This window comes from Urocampus carinirostris, chromosome 1 (genome assembly GCF_059441175.1).
Source record: "Urocampus carinirostris isolate Australia breed hairy pipefish chromosome 1, RoL_Ucar_1.0, whole genome shotgun sequence".
NCBI lineage: Eukaryota > Metazoa > Chordata > Actinopteri > Syngnathiformes > Syngnathidae > Urocampus > Urocampus carinirostris.
The window spans coordinates 54,103,447-54,126,718 of NC_142349.1; the positions used below are offsets into that span (position 1 = coordinate 54,103,447).

Consider the following 23,272-nt stretch of genomic DNA (forward strand, 5'->3'; position numbering starts at 1 on the left):
TTCATTTTTCTTTGGAGGGAATAAGTGTCTTTTACTCACCAAATTCACGTATATTGTGTCATTTTCTAGGGTCAACTGGTGTCTAACAAAGCGGATTATGCGTATGGGCATCGGTGCAACCGAGTGCCAATTCCGAAGCAGTTTTTTTTCCTGCAGCAGTGGCCTGGCACTTGAGGTAAATTTGCAATTTATCAATTCATATAAAGTTTGCTTTGAATACTCACGTAGTCCCCATACCTTCTTGGTGATGCAATTATTATTGAATTACAGTATACCCCTGAAATATGACACGAATCTGCTTTAAGGTGGGGGGGTCAAATAGTGAAATTGTCGTATAGCGGGAGGGGGTATTTCCCCTGATAAAACATTAAAACAACACATTAATATGTAGTAAGTGTTTTAGATGTTATGCAAACGCGTATCCGTTCCAGAACCCTGTTCGAAAACCGATTTGTTCGATCACCGAATCCATTTTTCCCATAAAAATAATGTAAATTGTTTTAATCTGTTCCAACACCCTGAATGTTTACCTTGAATGTTTATAACGTAAACATGAAGCTAACCCAGGCTAATCGTACGTTTGCGTTATTTACGTGTCCGTTATTGTAATCTTCCGTACGAAAAATTACGCTAACATGAATGTAAAAATAAAAAAAATCAGGTCGTTTACAAGTCATTTAGCACCCGGGTCTCCACAACAAGTGGTGAGAGGTTCATTGGAAAGGGGGCTCCGTTCCAACACCCTGAATGTTGGGCTCCGTTCAACACCGTGAATGTTTAACGTAAACATGAAGCTAACCCAGGCTAATCGTACGTTCGCGTTATCGTAATCTTCCGTATGAAAGATTACGCTAACATGAACGTGTAAAAATAAAAAAAAAGGATGAAGAAAAGAATTATGAATAGGATTTCTTACCTTTGTGGTGGTCAGCAGAAGGCGCAGGTGGACAATGGGGTATTCAATAGCAAGATCAGACACTCGCACACCTCTTTCATATTTTGCCATTATTTCTTTCTTAAATGCAATAGTTGTACGCACTACTTTTCTTTTTTCACCTGTAGAAACTTTGCTGCTTGCACTGACTTTCTTGGGAGGCATAATTAGCGGCTAAAACACTTCGTACACCTATATTAAAAGCTAAAGCAAAACGAAGCACGTCCGCACGCGATAACAGTTGGTCACGAAAAGAGCGATCTCCACCTGTACACCGCTCAGCATCGCATCCTAGCGTACGCACTCGCGCATTACTGGCGTTTGAACTCCGATTTTTTGACCGAACAGCGAAGCAAGAATTTCTCAATTTTTGGTCGGACTCCGATTTGTTCGAACTGAGAGGCGTTCGAAAACCAAGGTTCCACTATATATATATACACACACACCAGAGCCATATCCCCCTAGTGGGAGGTGGCTAGAGTCAAGAACACATTCTTGACTCATTTCTGGGAGATTGATACAGAGGAGGGGATTCCCAGCCCCTCTCGCTCAACCCAACTGATGTGTTGGGAGTCATTAGGTGACCAAACCCTCCCAATTCCAACCCCTAATGAGTACCAATGTTGTAAGTCGTAGATATGACTCGGCCGAGGCTTGAACCAGCCATCTCCCAGTCTCTGAGCGGGCGCCCTACCCTCAAGGCCACTGACACCGGGCTGGTTTTATTATTTGTTATATTATAATTTATAGCTGTCCTAATCGTCAATTTGTTTTGGCCAGATTTCATGGTGAGGGTAACAAAGCATATGCCTTCTTCATTGGGGCGGCAGTAGCTCAGGAGTTAGAGCGCTCGTCTGGGGATCAAGAGATTGCAGTTCGAATCCCGGCTCATGTGGAAGTGTCCTTGGGTAAGACACTGAACCCCTAATGCCCCCAATAAGCAGGTTGGCGCCTTGCATGGCTGCACGGCCACTATTGGTGTGTGAGTGCGTGTGTGAATGGGTAAATGTGAAGCACATTGTAAAGCGCTTTGGGAAGTCTTCATTGACTTGAAAAGCGCCATATAAATGCAGATCATTTCATTTCAGTTTCACTTCATATTTCTTTATACTTGCAAGCTTTTTTTTCATGGTTCTCTCTCCCCTTTGCTTCTTCCTTTAGCATCATTCCAAGTCTTACGACAAATAGCTAAACAAATTGAAGTTTGCTCGAGCACCAAAAAGTTTGCTTTTGATATGCTTTCAGGCATGGGGAAAAGGTTGTTGTTAATGTTGTGCAGTGGTATTAAATTGCAGTAACAAGAGGCCAGAAAGAACACCTTACTTTACACCATTATATGCAAACGACGTAAGGCGGGGCTACAGTATCCCTGGGTTCTACTGTATTTCGAGGAAAGCGAGCTCTGTTGTGGGCACAGAGCTGGACAGCCTGACAACAGTAGCTGAGGGACGGGCACTGAAAAAGCTGCGGTCAATCATGGACAATTCATCACATCCACTACACAGCATTATATCCAGACAGAAGAGCAGCTTCAGCGACAGACTGCTGTCACTGCTCTGTACCACGGACAGACTGAAGAGATCTTTTCTTCCTCATGCCATGAGGCTCTTTAACTCCACCCGGCGGAGTAAAGGCCCACACTAAACCACACCCCCTACATTGCATATTACCGTACTTTTATTGCAGTGTGTATTTTATGTAGCACTATTTAAATACTCTATACAACACGATACAGTGGGTATTAGCACGTCACATTGGGTATCTGTATATTGTATTCCGTTTGCTTTATTATTGTATTGTTCTCAGCGAAGGGATGCTGCTGGAAATGTGAATTTCCCTGCGGGGATGAATAAAGTATCTATCTCTAACCGTTACGTTGTTCCAAATCTTTGGACGTTTTTTTGTGATAACTCGGAACAATTTGCAATTTCGTGATCGGTATAACACACCAAACCCGTAAATGAATTAAGAGGATCAAAAAAGTCATTGTCAGTTGTAACATCCATATCATGTATTCTGCAGAATCACAATAAAGATGAATAAAGAAGTGTTGTCCCGTGTGGAGAAGAAGAGGTTGGCCGACCCCAAGGCGGTCCAGTATGTGTGGTCCGCCATCGAGGTCATCCGCAACCAGAAGCAAATCGCCAACATGGATCGCATCTCCAAGTAAGTATACCATGATGTCATACACTGATGGCACAAATGCCCAATAAATTAAATACAAGGTTCACTAACCTTTTTGAAGATGAGAGCTGCATTTTGTTACTGATTAGCACAAAGAGCTACCAGTTTGATATTAATTTCTAAAATGGCAATTTATTCTGTTATTACCTGAAGTAGGGTTGAAATAGGCTCAGTCAACCATCATAACACCATCCCAGTTAGCTATGACAAATCACTGCTGAGCTTTTTTCAGATCCAGTCCTCAGGCTTCTCAGGTCTTCTTAGGGGGGTACCTGGTTCCTGCGGGCCCCATAATGGTGACCCTTGATTTTAAGACAAAGCAACATGCATTTCAATTATGACAGACTTGCCCTAGAAAAACATTTTTTCCTGATAGGCTGAAAATAGGGCCCATTTTAAATATAATTTTTCTTAATTTTGTCCCTCTTTAAAGAAGAAAAATCATTCTTTAAATCAATAGAAATCTGTTAAGTATCTAGGTTTTAACATTGTGAGAAATATTTAAAAGAAAAAAGAGGCAACATTTTCTCTAGACATTTTACCTATCTTAAAGCTCTTTCACACAAAAGCATTAATACAAAAATATCTTGATACTATTGAGAAGCTTTTCATGTAAAAGTTCAGTGGCTAGAACAAAGCAAAACAATTGTTTCCATAAAATTGCATTCTCTGGAATAATTTCATTGTGACAGGGAATCTAGTTTAATCGCGGAGGAATTGAAATTATGTGTATTTTTTTTGGTCATTGTTCATTGAATGGATCAATTAAAACACAGCATTCCTAAGCATGGGTGTATGGGCCATCAGAATTCAAAATGGCATTTCATCATCTAAAAGGCAGCCGCCCACCTCTCGAAAGGCTGTCTGCTATAAAAAAAAGGGTGAGACAATGGTGTTGTCAGTGGCGGGAATACTGGAGGCAATGTGCCGCGTGCTGTTGTTGCCATGACGACAAGAACAGTTCAATGCAGGCTGTAAGTTTGAGCCCAGGCCAACACGCCGTCTAAAGCTGCCAACAATCACTTAGGGATTTTGAGCACAATTTGAAAGTCTGTTGTAGTGGCATCAATGGCTTGAGATTTTGTGGGGTTTTTCACGCTTTAAAGGGATTATAAAATACCTTTTTTATCTTCAATTTGGCACAGAACATGTAGTGTTCCTCCCCACAAGCAGGAAGATATTTTCCAAGATATGTGGGCAGCACGGCGGCGCAGTGGTTAGCGCGGCACAGTTCTGAGGTCGTGGGAACCTCCTGAGTGGGTTCAAATCCAGCTCCCGGCCTTACTGTGCGGAGTTTGTATGTTCTCCCCGTGCTTGCGTGGATTTCCTCCGGGCACCCCGGTTTCCTCCCACATTCCAAAAACATGCATTTCAGGTGGCCGGTCCAAATTGTCCCTAGGTGTGACTGAGTGAGTTGTCTGTCCCCGTGTGCCCTGCGATTGGCTGGCAACCAGTTCATTGTGTCTCCTGCCCACTGCCCGATGATTGCTGGGATGGGCTCCAGCATCCCCGCGACCCTACTGAGGATAAGCGGTGCAGCTGATGAAATGAGATGAGACCACCAGATGTGGAACTCAAGAAATTAACTATCAATGTTGATTGGTTGACCACATATCTCCTAAAGCTGTGACGTCACCGCATGACAACGAAGACTCATAACACCAGCGGGTCCTGTTAAAAATACAGACGGGGATTGTAGAAATGTAATCAGAGATTGCATAACGCTCATTTTTTGCTGGAGTGATTAGAAGTTTGCTTACCGTGTTGCTTCTGACAGTTTTGTCCGAAGCGTGTGCTTAGATCTTGAAAAGCTGCATGAGGTAAGTTTACCTGCGGTTGTTGACAGCGTGTATTCCGGTTTTTTGCCTCTGCCTCTTTTTCAGGTATGTAATCGTGACTTTTCCTTTGATTTTGATGCTTTTTTTTCAATTGATATGATAATGTCCAAATAGCTCCCCGTTAGCATCCAGGCTAAAATTTCCAGTTTTGTTTGGTCCTGGCTAGCCCTGTTAGCAGTCAGCTAGCTGTTAGCCTGCTGTGCCCATAGTTTTTGTATATTTCCCGACTGGGTTTATGTTTGTTTCCGTTTGCTGCCTCTGGTTTTTCAGTCAATCAGTCTCGGTTTTCCCTCTATAGCCTGCCATTATCATTTTGGTATTTTTACGTCTGGGATTGTATTTGTTACAGTGGTTGTTTTTTGTAGTTGGCTCCCAGCTGCCAATTGCATGCTTTTGGTCGGCCAGCGTCCCGTTTTTGTCAAACGCTCCTGGTTAGCCTTTATTAGCAGCCGGCTAGCCTGCCGTGTCCCGGCTGGTTTAGTTCGTTAGCTTTCTGTGTCTTATTTTTGCTAGTAGATACGCCCCCCTCCCCAATTTGACTGCTCGCCATTTGTTCTAACATTGCTGCTCCCACCTGCGACACAACGCCTACATTCATTACGGAAATTACCAAAACTTAGTTTAAAACAGTCAAGACCTTTTCGACCAATTGGCATGTAAAACCAATATGGTGACTGGCTTGCTAAGTCGTTAGTGTTCTTCACATTACGTCATAGCTCAGGAAGTCAAAGACGAGACACTGTCTTCAAAATGCATTATCTTGGAAAGTAATTGGAATAACCAATGACATATCTACTGTGTGTGTGTGTATATATATATACATATATATATTGTATGCAATAAAAACATGTTCTATTTTCTCACATTATGTACGTTTTAGAATTTCGGTATCCTTTAAACCTTTCCTGTTTCACTGTCTGACAATATTCACGGCCCGGCCAAAGTGCAGCATTAAACATGGTTGTACTTTTTCTAAAGCAATTATAACATTTAAAATAATAACATAAATAATAAAAATGACCATTAAATCACTATGTAGTCATGTGTAACATTTAGATGTCCTTGCAATGTAATGATACAATGACATTTCATTTTCAAAAGCGCTTATACTATTCCTAACGAGAGTTACCAAGATGCTGGGCCCATGCCAGTCATGTTTTTTAAATGTTTGAGGAAACCACAGTGCCCAAAGGCACGGGAGAACATGCAAACTCCACTCAAGGAGGCCAGTAGCTGGAATTGTACCTGGGACCTTTGAACTGTAAGGCAGATGTGCTAGTTTCTACAAACTCTGGTTCCTATCTTAACATGTTAATGCAAGATTTCACATCAATCTAAGGGCTAAGTACTTAAAAATATAAACTTACCAAATGAACCATATAAACTTACCAAATGAATCAACGACTTGGGGATTTATGCACCCTCCAATTTAGTCGCTATAAGCTTTTCCTAAGTGAAAAGTTTTATAATCCTTCGAGCATTATGTAGTTGACCATTTTGCACGCTTATTAATTATAAGCGCCAAGGTTTGGTGTGATTCATCCTACACTCTATCTTTGGCGGGCAGAAGTCCTTGTTTCCATTGACATAGTTGCACCGCCCGACAGTGCGCACCACACTGATTTTCCTTTCGAACATACCAATTCAAAGCCCCTGTTCAAGTTCAGTCTGAAACGTAGCGGTGTCAGTAAACATCAGTAGGTATTTGTATTTCTCGTTTTTCTTCAGTCATGTTGGCAACAAACATCACAGAAGGAAAAAATCACCTGAAAAGAAAAAAAAAGGATGACTGGTTGAAGCCAAAGGCTTTTATAAGAGAACCGTTCCCAAAATAACTTTGAATGCTTCTTCAATCAATCAAATAAGCAAATTATTATACCTTACAAATTACGACAATTATTTGCTAATACATGATCATGTTTTTGAATCACAATATGTAAAGTATTTTACAGTTTCTGATATTTTTTTCTTTTACATCCTTCTCCTTACTCTTGTACAACAATATGTGTAAAAGCTGAGACAAAAGGGTATTGTCTCGTGAAAAATTAAAAAGTGGGATTGAACGTGCACCAAGAGTGAGCTACAATGGTCCGACGAGACCAGGTGAGCACCTGTGCCCAACCCCCACTCAGATATTCTCATCATGATCAAGGGTGTTCTCCAGTGTTGTCTGTTAAGTGAGGCTGTTGACCGAGATGGCATCTTGATGTTGCTCCGATGAGCATATACCGTATTATTGGTCAAGGTCAAGCTGGGCGTCTGTATTCTGTGTCTTCATGGGAGGCCAGTTCAAATGGGCTCAGCACAGAAACCCGTCAAACCCTCTGCACTCACACAGACGGTATCGCATTCCGATACCCTACAAAAGCAACTATCTCCTTTAAACCTGTCTCTAATTTTGTTTAAATCTCTACAGGTTTTTGTGTTTATAAAGAAACTTTCTTGTTAGACAAAAGAGGGAAAAAAGTCCTTGAACAGTTTAGGCACAAATGAGCTTCATTATGACTTGGATATTAAATGTTAAGAATATTCATTTCACCTTTTTGATAACTTCATTTACATCAATTTTATTTTATCATTACACTCATTTGTTGGTTACACTTTCACATCAATCAGATTTCATCATCACATTAGACGCTGCCCTACTCTCGAACGAGTTAGGTTTCGTACGATTGTTAGTGAGTTGAATTTGTTCTTAAGTCAGTGCTACATTTTGTATGTTTAAGGCTTGTATAAGTAACCTGTATTGTTTTGTACTAAAAATAAACATTTATAAAATAATATGCTCCATAAAGATAAAGTTAAGTTTAACCTACTTTTGGAAGATGCGCTTCAAGAGGTCCTGCTTCGTGGTAAAAAGTGGCCGAAAGAAAGCGTTCCGACCATTTTTTTAACGGCATCAACCTTTCTTCTCCAATAAGAGCTTGCTCTGTCCACTCCACGCATTGGCCCGGTATTGCAGTACCTCCGGGAACGGTGCATTTGCAATGATTGCAGCAAGGCTTTAGGGCTAGGACCTTAGTTTGGCCTTTTGGCTGAGAGTAAGTGTCTCCTAGGCTTTGTAGCGTATTATGAACTGACCGATAACGGATAATGGATAATGAATAACGAAGATAGAACAATAACCCTTAAAAACCCCACTTTCATTTCAAAGAAACTGCTCGCCTCTTCTTTACACTACACACCAACCATATTGAACGGATGGACAGGATATTAAGCAATAAAAACGTCAAAGTTCTTTGTGCGCAGGAGATACAGTATAGAATGTTCTACACGAACTAGGAAGAGGTGGATGCTGGGTGACCTCTCACAGCGCCACACACTGGTAGTGGCGGAAAGAAGCACTGCAGTAATGTCATGTACTCAGAAAAAGGTGCACACAATACAAAATCTAACTTACAGCAATGTCCGGATATTTTTCGACGTCCTGAAAAAATGATCGTATCTATCGTTTATCGTAAGTCGATTGGTCGTCAGTAGGGGAGCGTCTGTACAATGTAGATATATATGTAATATGCATCATACATTTTTGATTTATTAATCAGTTGTTATGCTGTTTAATCATTCATGAAGAAAGGGGAACAGTCCAAAAGTCTGTATTTAAAAAGGATATTCCAACATGTGTGTCCAGTTTTTTAGGAGTTTGCCCAGGTCTTCAATTCTCTGGTTTTAAATTTGATCTGGGAGTCTTCCGTCGGTCTGCCGTCCAAGTGCGGGCTACAAGTCCATATTTTTTTTCATTCGTCATGCCTTTCGGGTAATTTCAGCGGTTTGGTGAGATTTTCGTTGATTTAGACTTTTTGGCCCTTTAATTTAGGTCTTAGCTTTAAAATGGCAGACTTCTCAATTGGATTTAAACCGGTAACAAAACAGACGGTGGTCTTTTTCCTCTTGGTAAAAGTTGATAGCAGAGGTCAACAAGGTCTTTCTTAGAATAGAATAGAATTTACTTTTATTGTCATTCTTTGTAATCATGCACCCAGAACGCAATGGCGATACACCTGACCCGTACAGGTAAACTGTAGCGAGCCGATGCAGCCGCAGCCAAACAGGGCGCCGCCATTTTAGACCCAACTGCTGTGTTGGGAGTCATTAGGTGACCAAACCCCTTAATGCCAAGCGCCAAGCAGGGAGGCAATGAGTACCAATGTTCTAAGTCTTAGGTATGACTCGGCCGAGGCTTGAACTAGCGACCTCCCAGTCTCGGAATGGGCGCCCTACCATCTAGGCTACCGAGCTGGGCTAAGTTAACTCTTAAAAAAATATTTATTACCATAAAAGAGACGTTCTTTACTGTTTGTTGAATTTTCTGTTTGGAAAAATCACTTGTTGAGCCACTGTCTCCATATTTTGGTCTGGGTTGGTATTTCTTGCCCGCAGCTGAACTTTAAGTCCTGTAATGATTAACTCATTGAGACGAGAACATTTTTCGAAATCATCTGCATTATGTTGTAGAATTATAATCTTCTCTTCCATTTCTTTGTATTGTTAAATTTCTTTTATGATCTGTTGATGTGGCTTGATTATCTCTTTAATTTTCTCAAGTTCTTCATTTCACTGCGTTGTTAATATGTCCCACAAAGTCTTTTTTGATTTCTGTCATTTCTTTCCGTACGTCTCTCAGTTGTCCATATATTGCCAACATATATTGCATTTTATGGTTCTCTTTGATATATTGTGAAACAATTCCTGGAGACAAAGATCCACATCATACATGACCAATAATTACCCCAATTCATTGCCCTTTGACAATCAAAACTAATAAAGTAATGTTCAAAGGATTCAATTGTAATTTGTTTTTTTTTCTATTGGTTACAGTTAACAAACGATTTACAAAATGCATTACTTATTATGCCCCATATGTGTCATTTCTTGTCTGTGATTAGTTTGTTACTACACCTGGATGCCCGTGAGATACGATTGTGGTAGTTGCTGCCATCGTTGTGGATGTTTTAGAGAACTACATTAATTCAATTTGATTTTTTAAATTTCTGTTACAGTAATTTAAAGAGTGCTTGTAAAACAGGGCGGCGGCTCCCCTATGGTAATAAGAGGGTCAAGTCCTTTTTTTTTTCAGCAAGTAAGATGTGTATTTCTGATTTTGTTTTTGGTTAGGGATTTGACTGAGGTGCTTTTTCCCTGGCCAGGTACCTGAGCCGCGTTTTTGGCATGCACCCTAAGGAGACCGCCCGACAACTGAGCCTGGCCGTGAAGGACGGCCTGGTGGTGGAGACGCTGACGGTTGGCTGCAAAGGCTCCAAGGCAGGAATCGAGCAGGAGGGATACTGGCTGCCTGGAGACGAGATCGTGAGTCCTCTGATTGTTCTCGCCAGGTTATGCTAGCTTCTCCCGATAGCAGCTCCATGCTCACAAAAGCTTATGTTCACTGGGATTGCTCCAAATAGTTCGTGGGAATACTTGCAGGATTCATACCGGTGCTTGAAATTCTTGAATGCTTGAATTTTGATTTTGTGTTTTTAAAGATTGAAAAGGGCTCCAATCTTAGGGCAAGTGTTTGTAAATGGTTAAAGCGGTTTCCATGTTTCTTAACAAGTCTGCTAAAAAAAAAAAAAGACGCCACCTGCTCTGATGGCTTCTTCCCTCGGGATTACCGGTAGCTGGCATTAGTTTGTATAGCATAGTCATATGAAGCATCATCACCTCTAATGGTCGCGCTCAAGAGGACAGGTGCATGCAACATCTAAACAGGGCAGCATAAAACGACTATAATAACATCTAGTGGGGATTTATTACGCATTGTCACATCAAACGTACTTTAAAGATATATAGAAAATTTAAATAACAACTGTAAACAAATAAACAAGATTTTACTGTTCAGATCCCATGAACGCCTGGGTTGTTGGGGCCACACTTCCTGTGGTGTGTCTTAGGCAGCCCATCCCTCTCCAGGCCATTTTATTTGGTTGGTCTTGCTCCTCCACATAAAACAAATAGTACTGCTTTCCATGGTTACCAGTAGCAGGAGATGACTCCTGATCAGATATAGCACATTCCTCAAAGGTTCTCAGTTGTTGTTGGTGTAAACTAAAGCATCCCACCGCTCTTTAGAGACACACCCTAAAACTAGATATAACAAACCTGAACAATAAAGTTTTACTGGAATTTTGCATCACAGATTTAGCAGTCTGAATCAATTTTGGGATAAGTTAACTCTTAAAAAAATATTTATTACCATGAAAGAGCCGATATATTCCCCACTCTTTGTCAGCAAGAGTGTGTACAGACAGGCCCACGACAGGCTCTGGTATCACTTTTTAAACACTCTGAATCATTGTCGTCACAGGAGCCCCAAGCGGAGGGATGCGAGGTAAGTGCTTCTGCATCTTTCTTTGTTCAACCCTCCCATAGTTTTGAATTCTCCTCACATTCGAACACGTAAAGCATAGTCACAGATTTTATTTTTCAAATTGGATTACAAAAAATGTGTAGCCAACAATCACCAGACATAGGGGCTTTGTATATCCACAATTTACAAAATGGACACATTTTTATTTCAACAAAGAAAATGCTCCCAAGCCTTTAAGTCGCTACAGAATATGATTAGCTGACTGAAGAGTGACTAAATGTGCCATGCAAGCTTACAGGCGATATAATATGTGCATTTATTCAACTCCCTGAGGAGTTCAGTTTTTCTGATCAGTAATCATAGCATCATTGCCCCTCTGGTAATAACAAATCATAAATGAATTAAGAATAAAAATGTTAGTTAAAGTTGAAACAAATTTTAATCTAATATTGGATAAACTGTGTTATTGATACTTGAATATAATATATCTTTGTGACGGTGAGCGTAAATAAATTCCCTCCCGACAGTTACATTTTCATTAATAGCCAAGCACAGCAACACAACAATAAACCTACCTGTTCTGTAAAATCTGTGACTGCCCCATCAATAACCTTTCGTGAGAGGGATCTCATGAAAATAATTTCTGGCTACTAACGCACGGACGTGGAATTGCAATCAAAGTCATATTAAAAGATGCTCTCTAATCTTTTGACCTTTTCAGACTTGTTCAAAGCAAAATCACATTTGAGGTGTTCTCCCTAGTTGAGCACTAAACGTTTCTGGCCAATATTTCACGGTCTAGATGAGCTTTCAGACTGTGTTATCATCTTGTTGCATTGTAGCCAAGCCATGTCTGTGCGTAAGAATCCTGACAAGTACTTTGTGTCTTATGTTTGTGTCTGGCATGCCTATTTCCCTTTTTTCCTTTTGTTTACTAGTTAAAGAAGTAGAAGTTCTTATACTTTTGTCATTCTACTAACACATATTGCTGCTAGTTATACTAGTGTGCGGGAATGTCATAGTCTATGAACTTTAACCAACTTGTTTGTCTTGTACTTAATGATATTTGTCACATTTGTATGCAACAACAATAATTTCAAAGTCCTTAAGTCAGTGAATTGACTTGAGTTTGGAAAACATAGTAAGGCAGATCGTCCACTTGTATAATGAGGTGAGAATGTTATGAGTAGAACAGCCCTCTGTTCATCTATATACATGGCAACAAAAATATAACTCTACAAAAGGTTCGTATTTGGACACCTTTGCACTATAGAGTTTAATTTTTATACTCCAGAACCCCAGGATCGGACATGAATCTGTTCTGAGGTGGCCTTCGTAAGGTCAAATGGCCATATAGTGGGGGATAGAAACCTATATAAATTAGATAATGCTTTCCAAAACCCTGGTATGCCAGGGTAAAATATTATCGTATACACATTAGTAACCAAATAGTGTACAGTAGGTACAACATATATGTAATATGCGTGTATATGATTAAGTAATATTAGAAATAAATTTCAAGCGAAAATAACATTTTATCTACTCTGTGTGACGCGACTTGAGCTAGAACTGTGGAGTTCCCGGATAGGTGCAGCAGGGTCTACAAGATGGCAGATTTCTGATTAAAAGTGATCTTCAGACTTACTTAGAATTCTAATGCCCTGAGAAAAACCTTTGTTGCTTTAATCGCCACCTTATAGGCGGTGCTGATAATGGATGGATGCATGGTTGTCGAAGGTAACGATTCGTGTGCCTTCTTTGTATTTCTTGATTATATCAAGGTTCGTCTCCATGGTTATCATATTTTCGCTTTTGTCTTTAGCATCACTGCAAGTCTTGAGCTTAAGCTAGACAAATTAATGTTTGTTACACAAGATTCTTAACCTAACCAAGGAAGTTAAGCAAATAACTAATCGTCATCTTCATCACGCCGGGGCGAAAACCAATGTTATATGACGTCGACCAATAGCAGACAGGCATCTTAGAGATATAACTCTTCATACGCTCAAACTCAGCAAAGTTTGAATTTTGTAAGTTTTTGGACACAAAATAAAATTTGTTGTTGAATTTATCGTCTATATTATCAGAGATCTAAACGTTGAAACATTGTATGCAACAAGATTGCACATGGCACTCCAGGCTAAACATAATAATAAAGTTTTACGAGAAAAATTAGATGAGAGACTCTCAGGATAAATAGGCAAAAATATTTACAAAGTAGTGCTCAGAGATTGGCCTTAGCTATGATGAAAGTGCAATGAAAGATTCAGATTCAGATTCAGATCTACTTTATTGTCATTCTAGTACACGTGTATACAGAACGAAATGTCGATGCATCTGACCCCCACAGTTTCCTTGAATGTACAGATATAAATAATGTTGTATTGTATTTTGGCTACGTATAGTATTTTACCATAGTGCCGATAGTGCAAGAAGAGTAGCTAACCAGATGCGCAAAATGGGCAGTCAGGTTAACAAGTCAGGTACACAGTAACATTAACACTGTAACAATAACGCTGTAATTACAATAGTGCAGAGAGCAATGTGCAAGGAGTGGCAAGCTATAAAAAAAAAAAACTGCCAGTAGTGCAAAAGTCAGATTAGCAGCCGTTTAGATTTAAGTTAACTATATGTTAGATTGACCATTTAACAGTCTAATGGCCAGGGGGACTAGACTATTGCGGAGCCTGGTGGTCCTGCACCGCACACTGCAGTACCTCTTCCCAGAGGCTAGCAGAGTGAACAGTCCATGATGGGGGTGAGAGGGGTCCCCGGTAATGTTTTTAGCATGGGATAGGCAGTGCTTCTGGCCAATGTCCTGAATGGAGGGAAGTGTAGTCCCGATTATTTTCTCTGCTGTCCTCGTTACCCTCCTCACACTACCCCAGTCGGTAGCGCTGCAGCCTCCACACCACACAGAGATACAGCTGGTCAGGATACTCTCTATGGTGCCCCTGTAGAATGTAATGAGGGAGGGTGGGGGCAGGTGGGCTCTCCTCATCCTCCGCAGGAAGTACAGGCGCTGCTGTGCCCTCTTAACCAGTGATGCAGTGTTTACGGACCAGGTGAGTTTGTTTGTAATGTGCACCCCTAGGAACTTGATACTGCTGACAACCTCCACAGCCTTGTTGTTGATGCAAAGTGGGGCATGGTTGGGCTGGTTTTTCCTAAAGTCGACAATGATCTCTTTAGTTTTGTCGACATTCAGGACCAGGCTGTTGTCCCTGCACCAGCCCACCAACTGCTCCACCTCCTCTCTGTAGGCCAGGTCGTTGTCATCCCTGATGAGGCCCACCACTGTTGTGTCGTCAGCATACTTCACGATGTGGTTTGTGGCGGACCTAGGGACGCAGTCGTGTGTCATCAAGGTGAACAGCAAGGGGCTTAGGACGCAGCCTTGGGGGGAGCCCGTGCTGAGGTAGATGACATCTGAACTGTTCTGACCTATCCGCACTGATTGGGGTCTGTCACAGAGGAAGTCCAGCAGCCAGTTCCGCAGGGGGGTGTTGAAACCCAGGAGTCTCATTTTGTCCACCAGATGTTGTGGGATGATGGTGTTGAATGCTGAACTGAAGTCCAGGAACAGCATCCGCACATGGGTGTTCTTCTCCTCTAGATGTGTCAGGCTCAGGTGAAGCGCAGAGGAGATGGCATCCCTGGTGGAGCGGTTTGTCCTGTAGGCAAACTGAAAGGGGTCGAATGAGGAGGGGAGACTGGAGGTGATGTGCTCTTTAACCAGTCTCTCAAAGCACTTCATTATGATAGGAGTCAGTGCAACGGGCCGGTAATCGTTGAGTGATAAGATCTGGGGTTTCTTTGGCACTGGGATGATGTTGGCAAATTTGAAGCATGATGTTACTTTGGCTTGGTCTAGCGAGGTGTTGAAAATGTCTGTTAGTACACAAGCCAGCTGATCGGCGCACTCCCTAAGTACCCGCCCCGGAATGTTGTCCGGGCCTGGAGCCTTCCTTGTGTTGACCCTTCTCAGGGTCTTCCTCACGTCAGATGAGTCCAGGTGGAGTGCTCTTTCGCCCTGAAAGAATGGTGCATTTAACAGTAGTGCAATAACATTTAGCAGCATCAAAACACATTTGGCAGCAACATTAAAAAAAACCCTTCAAATAAGTCGCAAAATATGTTTTCGGTTGCATGCGCCGTTTAAGGTGGAGATGGCACTGGGAAAAAACTTTCACTGAGCCTGTTTATCCTTGTTTCAAGGGACCTGTAGCATCTTCCAGAAGGCAACAGGTCAAAGAGGTGGTACAAAACAGTTAAAGAAAAAAAAAAGACCAGCTCGGTAGCCTAGATGGTAGGGCGCCCGCTCCGGGACTGGGAGGTCGCTGGGTCAAGCCTCGGCCGAGTCATACCTAAGACTTACAACATTGGTACCCATTGCCTCCCTGCTTGGTGCTCGGCATTAAGGGTTGGAATTGGGGGGGGTTTGGTCACCTAATGACTCCCAACACAGCAGTTGGGTCTAAAAAAAAACGGCGACGAGTCACGTCGATAGCTTCGCGTGACAAAATGATTTCCGGTAGATATCATGTTGATGGTTTATACTGCCTGAATAATAATAAATACAATACAAAATACATGGTTATGAAGATATTGTATAATGAGGAAAATGCCCCAAAAACCATCTTATCCCGCATTGTAAAGTGAAAACATTCTAAACAATCAATAGATGCCCTAACCCGGGTTCTCCTGTATACACACTTAGTAGTGTTAAAGTAACTGCAGATATGTAAAATGAAAGAGAGCTCAATAGAAAGTGAGCCGTGATAGGGGAATGATGTTTTTTGGCTTCCTCCCTCGGCTAGGAGGGTGAGGCAGGCGGGGCCAACGTGCGCTCTCCTGCGTGTCCCCCTCAGGAGTGGGAGGCGGAGAGCCACGACTGGTACTGCTTTCAGTGCCACCTGCCGGGCGACGTGCTGCCCTGCGACGACTGCTTTCGCGTCTTCCACATCAAGTGTCTGCCGGAGGAATGCCGGGCCCGCGATCCCACAGCAGGCCCCCACTGGCAGTGTGCCTTCTGCAGGGTGGGTCCCTGTTCCCTCTTTCTGCCTCCTTCCAATCGTTTGTTTCATGATCAAAAACGGTGTGATACCTCTCCAGGGCAGTAAAAAGAAGAACCTGAGCAAACAGGAGATGTGCAAATATCTGCATTTCATCATCGAGCGCATGAAGGAGAGGGTGAGTGATCCCTCATCATTTCAGTCTTTTCATCCTACTTTTTCCAGATCTATATTTTTATTTCTTCAGGGGATGTTGTTTATACAGCACTTTGATTTGCATTTTATTGTAGGATTTTGTCAGTACATTGCAGATTATTTTCTATTAATTAGTTGGTGGATTTTTCAATCATCGCGCAATTTAAGCTTCATGTTAAGAGTGCATGTGTTCTCATACCGATCAAAGAATTGTGGGTTATGATTAGAACACTCTTAATGAATAATTTGATTGTTCATCCACTATAAACGGCAGGTATAGATCTTAAGCAAGAGTCCGAGCCCAACCCAGGCTTCTCTCTCGTTGACTTGTTGTAAATGGTAAATGGTCTGCATTTATATAGCGTTTTTCAAGTCAATGAAGACCTGCCAAAGCGCTTTACAATGTGCTTCACACTTACCCATTCAAACACACACACTCACACACCAATAGCGGCCATGCAGCTATGCAAGGCGCCGACCTGCTTTATTGGGGGGCATTAGTGATTCAGTGTCTTGCCCAAGGACATTTCGACATACAACACGGAGGAGCTGGGAATCGAACCTGCGATCTCTTGATCCCAAGACGAGGGCTCTACTTCCTGAACTAATGTCTACTAAAACTATGTTTGGGTACTAAACACAACTTTTTAAATGTTTATTAAAGAACTCCTTCCTGTCTTTTATCCACCCATTAGTGTTCTATGTCTCTCTTCCTTTAAAAGCCCGTCCTATATTCTTAAGGACGTACTGCTGCTGTGGTTTATGGCCCAATTTTCAACCCATCATAATGATGGCCTTAAAATCTTCTCACCAACTTTAAAAAAAAAAATCAGTCAATGATGAAAAATTGTTAATGTAACCTCTGGAAACACAGAAATAGATATAAATGTTTATACAGTCTTGTTTAACTTGGATTTTGTTATCATAAATTACCTCTCCTCCTCCCCGAGTCCTCACAAATAAAATACAAAATTTTGAGTTTGCCTCAGGCTCGTTCCTGCAAATCAAGCAAATAGGTCAGGCTGGATCTGGCTTTTGATGCCCGTGGGCCTGGGTCATGTGTCAGGCTGGGTTTTTTAGACCCGATCTCATCTATAATATTTGTCATTGGCAAACAAACAAATTGGAGGGGTCGCAAGCACGAAGAACGTTAATCTGAAAACATAGGTCATTCCTCATGTAAATGTTTACATTAAAGGATTATTCATTCATGCCATTTGCTAAAATCAATAAAGTCCTGCGCTTGTTTGCTCTCGCTTCAAAAGTGTGCTCCATTGCTGTATCCTGTGTTTACAAGGTGTGCGTGTATGTGGCTCAGACATGGGACCAAGTCACACATGTGCAAGTCTCAAGTAAGTCCCAAGTATTTTTTTCTTGGGCAAGTCAAGTCAAGTCAAGTCACAGGCTGTGTCAAGTCAAGTCAAGTCAAGTCCTGTAATAGGTCAAGTCAAGTCCAAGTCAAGTCACCTTTGGCGTACTGTTGTAATTTTAGCTTCAGAATCTGATCTTAATAAAGTGAAAGGCAATATATAAGAAATCAAGTAATCATCCTTGGCTAATGTGCCTAACCTGTAATAAAATATTTGTATCCTAAATACTCATGTTCAGTAAAATACATCATAGACTCAAACAAACAGTGATATCGTCAGTATTTGGTATTTATTGACAGAAAAAGTGATCTGTAGATCGAAACCCAAACTTTTACTTTTTTTTTACTTTTACAAAGTAACAATAACAGCTAAAACAAATACTAACTTACAGAGGATTAAACTGTCACATTTCTCTTGCTCTTTTCTTTGCAGATTTCTCTCTCACACGCTTTCTGTCACTCACTCAAACAGTATATCCATAAGTCAATCCCTTTTTATGAGGAAACAAATAACAGCTAAAACAAATAGCTTATTATTATTAAACTTTGTTACATTTCTCCTCTCTCTCTCACTCACACACTCACACTCACTCACTCACTCACTCACTCACTCACTCACTCACTCACTCACTCACAATGACACAAATTAACTCACTCACTCAGTCACTGTATATCCATCAGTCATTCCCTTTTTACAAGGTATTGCATTTGCAAAATAGAAGATTAGACAGGGTCTTATCTGCAAGCCGAGCTCGATGGGGTCTCATAATGATTCCACCATGGCTGAAGACTCTTTCCACTGGGGAACTTGAGGCTGGCACTGACAAAGCTTTCATTGCAACAGGAAAAAGGGCAGGGAGGACAGCCCTGTTTGCGTCCCAGAAGGACAGACAAGGCTGCCCACAACAAAGAGAAAAATAGTTATTTAGTTGTGTCTCTGGGTTGGTGGTTGGGTCCTGCTTGCGGCGTTTTTTGTAGCCTGAGAATAGGCCAGTGCTGTCTTCTTGCTGGCTTTCGCTTTCCTCCTCTAGGAATTCAGGACTCTGGGATGTTGTGTGAGGTTGCACCTCACGTAGAATCAGATCTAATTAAAACAAAGAAAAAAAAGGGCAAGCGTAAGATCTCATGAGCATTATTCAAAATTGAACATCCACAGTTTGATACGCTTGCAAAATCATCTCTAAAATGGATTATAATACTCATATAACTGTTTTGAATTACATTTCCATAATTTGATAATGGTGACACGCCTAAGTGTACATCACGTTAAAAAAAAAAAATCCACTGACCTTTTACCATGTCAACAATGTTATTCTTGACATCATCGGTGACAAGCACATCATGCTGAAGCCACATCATGGAGAAAGCCGGGTCCAGGACAGCTGACCTGATGTAGACTGGGTCTGCAAATGGCAGCTCTTCCCCTGATGCAGCTGACAACATCTTCACATTAACGAAGATTCCCCGGAACCGTTTCTTCAAAGAGAATTGCAGGCTATGGATCATGCTTCCCAGGAAGCGCACTTGCGGCTTGAGTCTTTCCAAGTGGTGGTTAAGAGACAATACACAGGGGAGGACAGAGCTAATCGTCACAATCTTCTCTCCCTGAGTAAGATCAGTGGCCTCTGCAAATGGCTGTAGCACATCACAAAGTTCCTTCATCAAGTTCCACTCCCTAATTGAGAAGACCAGCTCACTGTGTCCCGTGTTCTGAACAACACTGCACAAGTCCTGGTGACTGAATGAGAGCACTGCCTTGACTTGTCGGAAAGTTGAATTCCACCGTGTGTTTACAGCAGCGGGTATCCCTCGCTGATCAAACTTCTCCTCAAACGCATCTTTAAAGGTGCTGGATGTATGCAAGAGAGAGCTAAGCTTGGAGCATTTTGCAAAGGAACTGTTCATGATCCGTGCATCCTTGAGACCATCACCAACAGCTAACTGCAGAGTATGCGCAAAGCATTGCTGACGTTTAGGGCTTCCTCTGTTGATTGTGCGGTCCACAGTCTCCCAGTCACCTCTGGAGAGGTCTTCCCACAATTCTTCATCATCCAGATTGTCATCATCGGTTACTTCGTCATCTTGATCCTTCGGAAAACAGACTGAAAATGCTCGCTTCATATTCGCAGCATTATCACAGATTATGAAGTCGAGTTTTTTCCGAATGCCATAATCCTCACACAGGGAATCAAAGGCTTCAGCAATGCGCTCTCCTGTGTGAGATCCCTTGAATCTGCTGCATGCCAGCAGGTATGACTTCAGCATGACTCCTTCTGAGGTTGTTAAGACATGGCCAGTGACTCCCAAAAAGCCGCGCATCCTCCTATCTGACCAAATGTCTATGGTAACCGACACATGGTCTACACCAGCAAGAATCACTTTGATCTTTTCTTGCATGTCTGCAACAAGTGATTCTATTGTTGAAGTTATTGTTCTGCGGCAGATAGGCTGGTATTTGGAGTCGACCACAGACATGAAGTGCCTGAAATGTTTATTTTCCGTCATTGAAAGGGGCATGCTACATCCAATCACAAGATCTGTAACAATAGCATTGGTTATGGACTTCTGTTTGGGATGATTTGCTGAATATGCTTCCAGAGGACGAGACTGGATGAACTGTGATATTGCAGGCTGTGTAGTATCAGTGCAGGCGTTTCTTGTCCTTTCATACTCTGCATATCTGTGAAGCAGATGCAAAAACAAGAATGAGATGTCCTGTATGGTTGGGCAGACATGAAATCATGACATATGGTTAAAAAAACAGTTGTTTGAAACTTTCTGTATTTTTTTTTATCTATCTTCTGGATGATATTACTTAATATCAAATCAACTGTAACTGAAGCTTTTACCACATTTTTTTACTTTTTTATGCTCATAAAGCTGGTATATCTTAACCATGTGATAGTTAATAAATAAAACAATTTATTTAACATTTCCAACCATGAAATCAAAATTTTTAAAGAAAATAATGAGCTAATATTTATTTTTATACTAAAAAGTTACTAAAAAAAAACTACAAAAAAAACTTCCATAATTGTCGACTTAGTGGTCTTAATTATAAGATTGGATTAACATTATTGTCACTATTTGATTTGGAGACTACTGGCATAACTTTTGATCTAGCCTGCACGATTGAGGCGGTTTTAGCGTGATGACGTTGTAGTCTGATTGGTTGTAGCATAGTCCAGTAGTACACAGAGGCATTTGATCAACGCAGCCTCTCGGATGGTTGGCCAGACTAAACTCGTGTGATGAGTTTATCACACGTTTATCACAGTTTATTAATAGTCGCGATAGCCAGGCTTTATTGTTGCACTTTTATTGCACTTTATTGTTGTCAATGTCTACGCATAGGGCAGTGTGGAACGTAATTTCGATTCCGTTTTATGTCAAGTACATTTGAAGGAACTGGCAAATAAAACTGACTTTGACTTGACTATGTACGATCAGCATGCCTGTGAAAAAGAGCGGATCCCCCTGCAGCTGCCGCCAACCCCACACTCTCCCCAATCGTGGAAGGTGCCCTTTTGCCAACACTTCCAAATTATATGCAGATTGAGACTATAACATTAAGGCAAAGACACATTTTTCAGGGATGTGATTTTTCCGCTAATTCGCGGAATTCCGCTTTCGCTCCAAAAATAAAATTTTAAAATTTCCGATTCTTTTAAATGGTAAAAAAAACGATTTCGTCTCGACAGCGTTCCATTTTAGTGTTTCCGTAACTGAAATGAAACGTACTTGCGATTGGTTGAAGTCTCCGTGTTGACCAATAAACGCGCTCCTTATAAAGGCGTAGGAGTATGCCATTGTTCATTTCTCACACGTTTTTGCCGAGTGTTTAAAGAAAGATGTCCGAGATCGAACGCAAAGATGCTCCGCGAGTTAAAGAAATTGCTAAGATCGTAAAAAAACAAGTTTCGATCGGACTGGTTAGAGAAGGAATTATCTACAAATGTTGGTGACCCCGACGTGATCCAATGTAGCGAGCAGAGACGGGAGTCGTAAGCGGAGTGTCAAACAAAGGTGCCAACGAAAGCTGCTTTAATGACATTTAAACTGGCGATAACAAAACAAACACGAGAGTGGCTAGAACCGGCCGAATTAAGAGTCCCCCTAGGAACTCGCTAACTAAACAATGGTTCCGTGGGTGAATTATGTACAACCCACTACAGTACTTTCATTTATAGATAACATCTTCTTCTATAACAAAGACATTTATGGTATGTTCTAATATGAGTTACTTTTCATTTGGTCATGATACAATTATTTGTTCATGAAATTTGAACTCTTCAACATGATTTATGTGTTAACTTAGTAATCACATGAGTTAGATATGATGATATTCTCAGTGATAGTTTTTAATAGCAAAGGCAGTCCAATGTTTTTTAATGTGACTGATTTTGAGTTGACTTAAACTGTAATTTTATATGGGATAGTTCAAAATACATTGAAAATGTATGCTGTTGTTTTGTCTATTTCTTTGTCATCTGAGTGCATTGAAAGTACTTAAAAACACGGAAAACCCATGACCTCCGGGGGGCTTCGCCCCACTTCTCCCCCCACCAGGGCACTGCCCTGGACCTAGCTGGGTGCCCGCGGCCCCCAGACCCCCGCCTAATTTTCAGATAATTTCACTTTGGTCAAATCACATCCCTGATTTTTGATCATGTACAGTGCACGTGTCCTTCTCAACTTCACCGCTTAGCCTACCCTATTTTCTCAATTAGACAGCCCGTTTATCCGTAGCTCCTAGCTCAATATGCCTGGCTTGTCTTTTGCGTTACCCGTTGTAGGATAGACGAGGCACTATGAGCACAAATGCATTCGTTTTACTCAAACATACTGCAATGTTTATAAAAGTAAATGAATGAAGCATCATTGACGCAGGTTACGATAACCTCTCGTCTCTGCATAAGAATGTCACAATGATAAACTGAAACCCCCCTGTGCAGCGGCTAAATCGCCCTGCCGCTCACTCTTAGCTAACAACCAAAGAGTAAGCAACTGGACTTTTTAGAGATTGAGCTGTAGATGTTCCTCATGGAAGTTCCTCAAGCTCAAATTAGAAGTCCAGTTGCCTACAACTAAACTGTATGGATAAAATGACCTGGGTGAATGACAATATTCACAGACATTAGCCAACATCCAACTCACCAGATATTAACACATTGACAAACAGATATTAACACTGACAAACACTTACTGGGCAGAATGGCTCTTCAAATGTCGGATGAAATTTGAGGTGGTGGTCTGGCTGTCCGAAATTTTCCCGTTGCAAAATTTGCACTGCGCTGTTCGCCGTTTACCTTCTTCACAGAAGTTTTTGAAGCCAAAAGTTACTACCCTCGGAGCAGACATGCTGACTTCAGGTGGTTGCCGTGGAGGTGTGTGGCGCATGGGCAGAGTGGGCGTGACATGAGAGCGTTT

At 41.5% G+C, this 23,272-nt stretch overlaps 1 protein-coding gene and 1 long non-coding RNA gene across 6 annotated transcripts in view; one reads left to right on the top strand and one right to left on the bottom strand.

Moving 5' to 3' along the window:
* Positions 1-148, bottom strand: part of LOC148376251 (uncharacterized) — a 34,038-nt gene extending 33,890 nt beyond the window's left edge. The window contains exon 1 of the long non-coding RNA XR_015851493.1: positions 40-148. This is a non-coding gene — a long non-coding RNA (uncharacterized LOC148376251). The remainder of the gene's footprint in view (positions 1-39) is intronic.
* The window catches only part of zmynd11 (zinc finger, MYND-type containing 11), a 40,302-nt gene that overhangs the window by 912 nt on the left and 16,118 nt on the right, over positions 1-23,272 (top strand). For 2 of the 5 annotated variants that reach the window (XM_088345335.1, XM_088345354.1), the window contains exons 2-8: positions 70-175; positions 1,715-1,842; positions 2,957-3,100; positions 10,104-10,263; positions 11,261-11,284; positions 16,084-16,302; positions 16,379-16,456. In XM_088345335.1, the coding sequence (XP_088201461.1) occupies positions 2,970-3,100; positions 10,104-10,263; positions 11,261-11,284; positions 16,084-16,302; positions 16,379-16,456 (612 nt within the window). In that variant the 5' untranslated portion in view covers positions 70-175; positions 1,715-1,842; positions 2,957-2,969. The remainder of the gene's footprint in view (positions 1-69; positions 176-1,714; positions 1,843-2,956; positions 3,101-10,103; positions 10,264-11,260; positions 11,285-16,083; positions 16,303-16,378; positions 16,457-23,272) is intronic. The other 3 variants (XM_088345345.1, XM_088345364.1, XM_088345372.1) reach the window with 2 other exon arrangements.